The 11,525-nt window shown below is 44.4% G+C and overlaps 1 protein-coding gene across 1 annotated transcript in view; it reads right to left on the bottom strand.

Moving 5' to 3' along the window:
* Positions 1–457: 457 nt before the first annotated feature.
* unc5a (unc-5 netrin receptor A) overlaps positions 458–11,525 on the bottom strand; it is a 115,482-nt gene continuing 104,414 nt past the window's right edge. Inside the window, exons 13-16 of the mRNA XM_078289067.1 lie at positions 5,469–5,618; positions 3,357–3,521; positions 2,934–3,112; positions 458–623 (exon numbers count right to left, since the gene is read on the bottom strand). Coding sequence (XP_078145193.1) covers positions 458–623; positions 2,934–3,112; positions 3,357–3,521; positions 5,469–5,618 — 660 coding nt within the window. The remainder of the gene's footprint in view (positions 624–2,933; positions 3,113–3,356; positions 3,522–5,468; positions 5,619–11,525) is intronic.

Raw genomic sequence — 11,525 nt, 5'->3', positions numbered from 1 at the left:
AAATCTCAAGGAGAACCGGGGGCTTGGACTAGTTTAATCTCTCATTGCCCCCCCTCCCAAAAAAAATGTCTCTTTGTCTTTTGGTTGAACATAAAGGGCTATTTACTGTTCAGCTTTATTGTGTTGCTTTTCCGATACATTTCTCTCTCTCACACACACACACACACACACACACACTCTCACACACACACACACACTATATGAGGGAGGACTTACGGTATCTAATTCCTCCCTCATTTAGTCTGGCATTTTAAGATTTTCTTTCCCAGGGGAAAGGGGGACTTGAACCTACATGACCTTCCCTTTAGCTTCCTATCCTCTCATGTGGCGTAGAGGGGCGTTGGGTCAGCTCTGCTCTTATATCCTTCCCCCTGCTGCAGTTATTGTTGTGGTGTTGTTGTTGTTTCTGCTGTTGTGTACTGCACTTTACTCTGTACCAGTCTCTCCCTCTTCTGGGTTAGCATTCGCCGTCCGACACCAGGAATATCATGGCTTCCTGTTTGCCAATGTCAGCCATGACGGTGGCCAGCTGGTTGATGTTCCCGCTGTGGAAATGTTGTGCCTCCCACAGGTCCAGAATCACAGAGGTTGGGCTCGCTTTGGATGCGAAGAAACTCATGTGTCTGCAGACGGGAAGAGAGACGAGAGCAGAGAGGAGAGAACAGAAGCAACAGTGAGAGAACAGTGAGACACTTTTATGAAATCATGTTATGCACAGGTATCAAAAGTTACGGTCACTCCTTTTTTTTTCCCCCGCTACACCCACATGGAGTCTTAGAAAACGGTTTCATCTATTATTTTATTGTGCAACTGCATCTTGTAACTCCGTCAATGCCAGGTTTTATTGTGTTATATTGCTACATCCCCAGATGTTGTGTTGAAGCACTAAATAAAAAAATCGTAAAGGTACACAGCCTGGCCCTTGAAACGACCATCAAATACAGACTCAAGCAATTTTCATGTGAAGCCTCAGTGACGTCTAAGAGCATAAGCCTCATTCTTTTTCATTTGATGTTGAAATTGACCCTAAATCCCATACAGTAAATCCTATACGGACTTTCACAGTTAAGTCGGAAGTGACCTTTTCCGTTTTAGGGGCAGAACCTTTACGATCAAACCCAGTCAATGACAACAAAGCAGCGGGCCCAGCCAGCTGTATATTTGATGTTGAGTGGGACCTGATCCCCGCGGTACCTGAAGACGCTTGTTCCATTTAATGGCCTTTTTCTGTTCTCCAAATGTCTGGGGCCTTAACTGTTATGTAGAGCACACGTGACACACACAAAAGAAGAAACCCTGTATGAACCCGTAGCACAAAGGTAGATTGTGTGTGTTGCGGGGTTTTGTGGGGTTGTGAAACAGACAGCAAAGAAGGCACCGAATCCTTTGATTTCACCTTGAGAAAGGACAGAGAGAGAGTACAAGCTAAGTCCCTCACTTCCCCGTATCTTCTGTTTGCCGAGTGAAGCGTTCTGTGACGATTAGAAACACGTACGGCCGCTCTGGAGGCAGACAAGTGCTGAGAACATAATGTCACTCAGCTATTTTGTGCCAATTGGATTTTATAGTGCACGCCGTCTCCCCTCCGCGTCGAGAGCGCACAACAAAGAAAGTGCTGGTCAAAAATTGCCTGTGAACAAACCTTTCTGTCATTACCGCACAAAAAAGGACAGAGCTTAGTGTCCAACGTGTCAGCCTCAGTTATTCACTTCGCTGTGTGAAACATGAGCTTATCTGCTGTGGTTCAGAAACCGCCATTTGCACAGTCTTCGGAGAGACAAATCAAATACAAGGTTCTTGGCATTTTAAGTTTTATTGATTGGTCACGTTCCACTCAGTCGGAACACTTTCCACACAGAAACACATTCTGTCATGCAGTAAAAGCACACACACACACACTCACAGTGCGTGTGTATGTGTGTGTGTGTGTGTGTTTTTACTGCATGACAGAATGCCAAGGCGCTGCTGCATTTTCAGTAAAACATGTTGTTAAGGACGGGTCAAACAACAGAGCAGTTGTTCCTTACTAAGGTATAAATGAGAATTGATTATGTTGAGCAAAACATTGCTAATTAAACCTGCACTGCATCAATTCAATTTGTAATTAATTAGGGTAAATAAAGTTGATTGGACAAATGAAGTGTACCTATTTGATTCCATTACGAGGAAGAAATTGAATTGGAGGATGAGTGATCAATATCTGGCTCCTATCTTTTGCAGGTACTCCGATGATAAAGTACAGCAATTGTGAGAAAGAATCTGTTTCTTTGTCAAGGAAACAAGTCTGAGGTCGGCACAGACCCAAAGCTACTCCATCTTTTTTTGCCACTGATGGGCAGCTAGCTCGCTATCATTCCAATTATAGCTGTTAAGCAGAATGTAGAAGGTATAAGTATGGCAGGAGACTTAAGCTGCTTACCTGTTCCTGAGGAAAAATTGAAGAAGCTAGTGTGTTTTCTTAGAAAAATGATAGCTGTAACCATCAACCCACATTAATCCTATAATGTTAGCTATGTCAGATGGGATTAGTTTGCTAAGGTAGAGCCTTGTTTATCTGAACCTCACACTTCTGAAACAACCACTCCACTGAACTGTCCTTAAATACGGTGACACAAATATTTTCTGTTGATTGTGTATAATTACTGGAATTTTCTAGCTGCAACTTAACACATTCAAACTGCACATTAGTATAGTACAGAGCACTTCAGAATGTGCATGATTGCACATTTCACATTTTAAACAAGCTGTGGTCTGGAATTTCAATACATTTAAAGTATTCTGAACATTGAATACTCCCGTGCAACTTCCATTCTCGAGGGGTTTGGATAAATGAGATTCCACTGTATTTCTAAATAGAATTACGAAAGCTGCCTGTCCTGCTGTACTCTAAGTTATCAGATCAGGCATTTTGATATTGTACGCTTGATATTTACCTCTCCAGTTTAAGTCTTTGTGCTAGCATTCTCCAGTCGGCTCCGTTGGGACAGGGGGCGTCCAGGCTGCTGCAGATCTTCTGCCTGATGAGGTATGGGATCTGAAAGGCGCTGGGCCCCGCCAGGGCCGTGGCATTACTGTCCATTAACAGAAACTCAGAGTCCACAGCTCGGGTGTCCTGTTTGGAACAGTGGTCACACACCATGGGTTCGATCCATGCACCAATACTCTTGTAAACAAATTGTTCCTAAATATTTAATTGACCACAAGCCTTAACTACAAGATTTGGGCCCAGATAGCTGTCTCCTGCAAACCTTTATCTCAGCCCAGTATTCAAAATCAGCCATTTGTGAAAAATTTTAAATAACGGTGGTTGCATAATCAAGTAATGGGCCTGAGTTTTTGGGTATGCTAAATGTTACCTTGGCAATGTTAAAGTCGAGGCTAAAGCTCTGTCCCTCCCCCTCCACCTGCCACACGCACAGCTGGCAGGTGAGCTCGCAGGTGCTGAGGCTGAGCCGCTCCAGAGTGAACGTGCAGTGCAGGTACCGCTGGGAACCGTTCCAGATGTGGTAGAACGGGATCTCCTGCAGGAAACATGCAGCACACACAAACGGCGCCGCAGCGGCACAGTCAGACTGCATGTTTGAAACGCAGCGTAACAGGACCGCCTGCCTAGAATACATCACAATCATCATTAATTACACTGACACAGCCTATCGTCATCTGGCCAACACGGCTAAATATATCTGAGCGAGCAGACTGACAACACTTCTATAAGTTCAAGGGAAACACTGCCAATACTTTCTTTATAGGGAGTTTTGAGCTGTCTGACTGTCTGAGTTCATTACAGAACCGATCAAACTTAGGCATTGTAGGAGATAAAAACTCATCACTACCTCTGGCAAGGGAAACTATTTCTCTTCTTCCATATTTGTTATTCGATTGATTGAGCCTCCTTTTGTAGGCATGCACGTACATTTGTTGGAGTCTGGGCAGCGCTACAATTGCTGCTTATATTAGCTGAAACATGGGGGCTCTACTCTGAATGTAAAGTACTTCATGTCATGGATATATATATATATGTATAATCGCTGTACCAGAGTACTATCACTGTACAGCACTAGCTTCTATCTAGCAAACAGCTATGGTACCAGGGAGTGTTTGGTAGAATTTATTCAAGCCTGACAATTTCTACATCTCTCTCTCTCTCTGTTGCTCCATATTCATGTCTCATTTGCATATCCCAAGAGAAGGGGAGAGGTAACTCTGACAAAACCAGGGCACACTAACTCCTCACTTCACCTCGGGTTCAACAGCTGACAAGAACTAATTTTGAGGGAGGATCGGGGCTGCGGTACACCCTGCTGGCCAAACGGGGGCACTGTTACCCAGGCAGACGGACGGGGGGAGGGTGCCGGGTGGAACGCGGAAAGTCTTCACGGGGCCCCGGGGAGACTAAAGGCCTTTTTTGACCGCACTGCTGAGAGGGGAATAACACTTCCAAATGAACAGGCACAGTCCAGAGGAATAAGCCTCTGTTCTGGGTGCATTGTTGCTGCCGCTGCTTGCTTGGCACTGCCTGTGTGCTCTCTTTGGGGACCCGGTGCTCTGCGCTCACATAGTTACAGCCAGAGCCTTTTCTAGTCCTCTCTGAACAGCCCTCGTCTCTCTGTCGCCGGGCTGCAGTGCAGTGGGCCGGGCAGGTGTGGGGGGGTGCGGGCGTGCGGGAGCGGGGGAGAGGTGGAGAGGTTCCAAGATTCAGGTTGTGAAGTTCCACATATTTACATACTGTTCTATATTTCATCTGCGCTCCCTCTGAGAGAAGGGCGGTATAAGGGAGTATAATCAATCAGCTTGGAGCTCTGGGTTACTGCACACACTAACACAACCAACATATGTACATATATATGTACTGTATATACGCCTCAAACGGATGTGTGCGTGTGTGTGCATGTTTTTGTCCATATATGCATGTGGGAAATATACACACACACATATTTGCATGCAGCACACACACAAACGGTTCCCTTAAGTTCAAACAATGACTTGAAGTTGCACACATTGCCAAGACTAGAGAGGTTATTGGACTGAAAAGTCGTGCACTAACTAACTGAAAAAGAATGTGAATCTTTAAAGTGATCAACCGGAGCAAAACCAAAACATGCTTAATTAAAACTCAAACCCAACTAAAAATAAAACAACTTTCCAGAAAGGGAACTAGACCATGAACCCTCATTAACAATAAAAATTTGGTCCTGAGGAACGTCTCATTACTCAGTAACCCAACATTTGCTGACACCTACTCTATTCTTCTCTAATTTTTTGGGGGTTGCTAGTCTAAAAAACACTCTTGAGACAACATGGATTTTAAATGAGTAATAGCATATAAACACAACGCATACAAAAAAAATAAAACTAGTTATACACAAATTCGACAAATCCAGCCAGGCACTTGTATTACATCTCCCTGCTACCACTCTGATGTGGAGCGACTCCCTGCCCCTGCAGCCCCCCCGGGCCAGCCAGCACACCTGGTAGCCGGCTAGCAGCTTGCTCCTCCAGTGGGCCTGGGGCATGTCGTGGATGGACAGGCGCAGGTTGTGGTAACTGTCTTTGAAAAGCAGGACGTGAGGCTCGTCAATCAGCCGACCCCCGAGCTGCCGCTCCATCTGCATCACCTCCTGATGGAAGAGAGAGAGAGAGAGGGAGGGAGAGAGAGAGCAGGGCCATCAGGACTGTGCGGACACACATGCACATTCACCGTCACAATCACACCCAACATCACACAGGCAGGTGCAAATGTGCAAAATAATCCTTAACTGTGTATGTACACATCACCTTCATTCTGTTTATGAGTATAGGATTTTTTAGTCCATAGCACACACAAACACAGAAGTATGGATTATAAACAAAAAACAAATTGAAGCTGATGTGGACTCAGATGAACAAACACACTAAGGCTTGCGCACAAGCATTCGCGTGTACAGGCATGTGCACACACACACATACACACACACACACACACACACACACACACACACACACACACCAGGAACATGGAGCAGGCATACATCTTAGGACAAGAAGATAGTGTCTCTGCATGAGGCCGCAGCAGGTTGGACCGAGTTGTCTTAACAGCGCTTTAATGTCACTACAAGGTTACTTCCCTGACTCAGTGTGTGTGTGCCTGCTCTCAGGAATTGCATTAGCATGCAAATACAGCAGCCAGCCAGGCCTACTAGCTACCTGGGCTGTGATGAAGTAAGTGAATAAGCCATTAGTCAACTGCTCATTGTTCTCGCATGGCGAATCTCCTTAATTTCATTTTTGTTTTTGTGCCAGGAGAGATTTGTAAATGCATGCTTAATATTTTAATCTCTGTGGGACTTGCTCAGTGGACCATTTGTTGCCATCCAAATGACCATCTGGAATGGCATGATAATATCCGCCGCATTTTCCTCTGATCTATCAATTTATTTTGAGCTGGATGCTTTACGCTGAAGGGGTCCTCCAGAATCCAATACTTTGGATGGGGTTCACATACACCACCTCACACTCCAATCAAAGGAACATATTACAACAGAGAAAAACAGATCTCTGAAATTAGTAGTAAGGGAGGACCTTGAAAATCGGATATGTTCTTTTCATCTCTCAGAAGAGGGAAACAAGATGGCAGCAGAGGGAAAACAGTCTGTGAGAATGTGCCTTGGAGTTTAGGAGACATTTCTCAAAGACAACAGCTCCAAGAGGGAGATGTGTGCATAGATAATGGCCATATGTTGAAGAACACTCCATGCCAGCATGGCTGCCCATGGTATGATTTGAGCAAAGACATCTAATTAAGATGGAGAATGGCAGCGATTTCTATCTGCACACCACTGATTCAATTTTCTGCACTCTTTCCCTGGAATGGGCTAGACTGATTCCAATTATAATGGAAAGGAAGCTGTTAATTATCCTTTTGGAATCTCTACCTGCCTTTGTTACTTGATTTCATCTCCCTTTCACTGACTGAGCACTTTTCAGTTTAGCCTGAGAATCTAATTTCCACGTTTGCTTAGTGCTTTGCTAATTTCCATGTTTGCTTAGTGCTTATCTCCTTGTTCACATAAATATTATTCCCCGTGTGGTTATCTTGATTTCTTGCATTTCCACTGGTTTATTCTATTCACCCAAACGTCACGGAATGAGAAAAATGTACGAGGAGCCGATTCAAAAGTGTGGCTCGGCTGGAATATTCTCCTTACTGTAGTGCCATGCTGAAGCCTTGTGTGGTTACCCAGGCCACTTACCCAGAGTGGGGAGGTCAGACGATGGCTCTGAATCAAAGCGCTGAGGTCTAATGAGTTAATAACAGAGGGCAGTGCATTCTCTACAGAAATAAAAGCCCTCTGCTATTATGTCTCTTACTCAGACAAAAGGCACATTATGGGGGCTTCCAGAGAGGTTCATTTAACACAGTTCTTAAGAACAATTATTCGTTGGGGGTGATTAGCATTGCAAATTGGGACTGGTGGACTTTGATCGGGACTTTGACCTAGCAGCAGATCTATAGGCCTGGCAGCAAGAGAAAGACAGCTGAATGCCAATTATCCTATTATCAACATCTAGCTACTAGCATGAATACTAACTCTCCCGTCTAGCAGTGGTCAGGTTCAGGGCAAACACGGCAGGATTACAATAAAAACAAGGTCTAGGACACGCCACTCTACCCACTCTACTGCGACGGGACTGGACATGACTGAGCCGGCTGGGTTCAAATGAGGAGCTACAACAGAGCAAAGGATAATACACTTGGTCCTGTCCTTAGGTGCATCGAAATGCGTGTGTGTCCTTGCTTTGAAACTTGTCCTGCTTGTGTATTGTTTATGAGTGCCTGTGTGTGTGTGTGTGTGTGTGTGTGTGTGTGTGTGTGTGTGCGCAGGATTTCAGCATATGTTCTGGACTGAGAGAGTAATGGCCCTCTTTACGCCCCATTATCCTGTTAACAAATGACAATGTGAGGGAGCTAATAGATGAGAAGCTAAATTCGACCATATTATTTACTCTTTCTGGGGGAAACGATGCAAGGTTTGAATTAGTATATCAAATCACATATTAATCATCAGCTGAGAGCCAAATTGTCTTTCCATTCACTGAAGATGAGAAGAGCACTTCTCTTGGACACCGTGACCCTTTACAACAGTGGAAACATTAAGATGCATGAGATGGGCAAGAAGTCCAAGTACTGCAGGAGAAAAACCCCTTTTGTTCTGACGGAATTAAAGATAGCCTGTGGTGTGTGTGAAGACTGTGAATTTAGAGCCAGGCGAAGCCAAGACCACCCCCTGACATTCAATGAGGCTGGCAAAAGAGAGTGAGAGAGAGCAAGAGGGAGTGAAAAGAGCGGAAGCATGAGAGAAGAGAGACAGAGGCAGCTTAACATTTGTGTCTTCAGGTCACTAGAGTGGCCAGCTTTAGTAGGAGAGATAACAGGATTACTGCAATCATGGCCACAGTTTTCCACGACTTCCACCCCCCTTCCATTCTCACTCATCCTCCCCCCCTCCCCCCATCCCCTCATCCTCTCTGTCTGGCCCAAAGACGCAGCTCAGTGCTGGGACTGTGATGGACTGGGGCCCGGTTCCACCGGGAAACAAGAGACACTCATACAGCTAATCTCTTCGGGCTGGTGCTGACAGAAAGAGGTTAGTAACTGCACCAAACTCTCTCACAACAAAACAGCCAGCCAATGGATGCAGAAAAAGAAACATGCCCTAAACAAATCAAAGTATTAGCAGAAGCCTACATAAAGAGGACGGAAAGGGTTGGAAGCTACAGATCAAAATATCCTAAACCCCCTGATGTTGCACTGTGACATTTTTGTCACAGCAAGGTCGAGCATTCGCAATGTGCTGCGTCTATTGTTCTGGCTTGGTTTCTAATGATCTGTCTGTTCTTAACTGTGACCATCTTAACTAGATCTGACAGGGATTATAGTCAGCGTTTAATCAGTTAATTAGTCAAGGTTATAAGTCATCTGAAACATAGAAAGATACATAAAGAATCACCGAGCGCTAATATCCCCATAAACTCGCTCTCACCCCGCCACCCTTAGCAATGCCATATCCCCATGTGTTTAAAAATGTGCATTCATAGCAACTATCCATTTTCAGAGCTGCTCTTTTTCAGGCAAATGCATTTGTATATAGAGACTAGCCTGGCTATGTGGGCTCCATAAATCTGTGTATTTGTCAGCAGGATGTGACAGGCTTTTCCTCTCTGACTGAGAGTCTATCAGTCTGAGCTCCAGTGGCCATGCCCGCTACAGTCAACTCTGATTAATAACTACAAATAGAAGGGACTTGTCTGCCTGGTTATAAATGGGAACTCTGTTTGCCTGGGAAAAGATGCACATTCTGCCTGATAAATCACAGAGCAGGAACGGAGAAAAAACACTATACAGGAACACAGAAATATAATATGGAAACAATTTCTCAGCTGCGCAGTGATAAAGCGGACTGTCTTGTTTAACTTAATGCCAGCAATTACCGGGTTATGCACTTCTCCTTTTTGCTGGAATTCTTTGCCAGTAACTATTGACGCAGGGATCAGACCAATTGTTTGTATTACATTCTGTACAAAGTGGTTTCCTCCTCTCTGATAGATGCAAGAAAAGATTTCAAATCATCAATGCACATATGTAGTTTGCTGCTCAGGTGCTAGCTAGCAAACCTTATTGTAAGAAGACTGTAAGAAACAGTTTGTGAGCCCTTTCAAACATAAATAAGAATCATAGCTTGAGGTCATGTACTGTAAAAAAGAATCAGGAGCCACTATTAAACTGACTGAGGACATCTATTGAATACCCATTTAATAGAAAATACATTTTTACGATTAGAAGACAAAAAAAGCTGAAACAATTGCCCTCATTACATGAATATTGATGAAAGCATGACTTTTGTAGTCTGAAATACAATGCTGGGAGTACAAAGGGAATTAATTGAACCATTTCCTTTCCATTTGAGCCCAAATGAAGCCCTGGGAATGTTACGGCTATTAAACGTCACTTTAAACTCACTTGAATTACCTAATAATGACGAAATGATGAATGATGAAACAATATTAAAATCCCAAAGAATTATTCATTACCAACTCTGCTAAGTCCGTATTTCTGACGGTCCTTCAAGAAGTCTACTGCTCAGTACAGAAGAATGGAGCTGTGCTTGAACCTCTGTAAAAATAAATCTGACAGTGAGTAGGTGGTTTATCAGGCATCCTGCATATTTCTCTACTGTAAGGCAATGCCCAACAACATAGCCCTTATAAATACACAGACATGTGGGCGTGCAGAGTAAACATTTGGCTATCAATATACACTGTGATATTTTATTATCGTTCCACTATTCCAGTTTAGACGATGCGCAGTGGCGCAGCTATCGCACATTTTATTCCTGATAACGGGAGCTGACAGATTCTGAACATCACAGTTAACGGTGCTAAATATATAAAAAAAATAAAAAAACCGAACTCCAGCAGATTCCAAACCAAAAGATCCTTTGTCAGGCACCCTTCCAGTTTAATTAAACACTGGTTTTATGTCTGCCTCTGTACTGAGCTGGAGTCTTGGTCCACTGCAGGTGTTTCATTCAGATGTGGGATGGCAGAACATCAGTGATGCTCTCCCCAGAGGTCTAGCCGGGAACAACGCGGTGCACAGTGAGGGCGCCACCAAACGCCGATCATGTCTCCTCTGCTGCTGCGCCAGCGTTGGCCGGGCCCATCAAGAGTGGGACACACATTAAATATTAACTTAATTGGTCCCGGCAGAGCCCCGCTAACATACGACAAGCATCAGACGGAAATGTCACCGTTTCCCCAGAGCCCCCGCACACTTAGGATCAAAGACAATAACATTGGTTCTAATCTGCTTTAATTGGGAGATAAGAGATAGCATGGTACAGTGTGAGCAGCCTAAGTGTAGGGTGCATGCATTTGTGCGTGTGTGTGTGTGTGTGTGTGTGTGTGTGTGTGTGCATGCGTCATTCTAGCTGACGGAGGCTTGTCACAGGAGACTGACAGCCAGCAATGGGGCTGGGGAGAAAAACTCAGCAGCCCTTGTGGTTCTACAGTTCCTCCTGCCATTGAACAGCCAACAGGCGAGGCAGCCAAATGCACAGCACCGTCAAAACCCACAGAGGCACTTTCTCATCCCCCATCCAAAGTACAGAATCTGTTTTATACAGGGCAAGCTGACTTCCTGTCTGAAATGCTTTGCAGTGTCCAAACTCTGTTTAAAAATTTGCATGGGCTGGAGGTATACATCAATAAAGACATAAAAAAATACTGCTGTGCCACACCACGGTACCACCGACTGCTAACCCCACTACTGTTACACACTACAATTAACTCTAATGGTAGCTATAGTGAAAGTCTAATCATAAATGGTGCATTTTAAAGATAGTGATTAGTGATTAGGCTGAACCTCTCCAGGGAAGTTTAATCTCCACTCAAAGTGGTTAATGTACTTGCTAAATGAACTGCTCCCTCCGTAATAGCACCAAGAGCAGTGTGAAGTCGAGATTACTAAACAGCGTGGGCCACGTTCT

Source organism: Centroberyx gerrardi, chromosome 16, assembly GCF_048128805.1.
Source record: "Centroberyx gerrardi isolate f3 chromosome 16, fCenGer3.hap1.cur.20231027, whole genome shotgun sequence".
In the NCBI taxonomy this organism is placed as follows: Eukaryota; Metazoa; Chordata; class Actinopteri; order Beryciformes; family Berycidae; genus Centroberyx; species Centroberyx gerrardi.
Note: the sequence above shows the minus strand (reverse complement) of the source record. Positions and strands in the feature narration are given on the sequence as shown.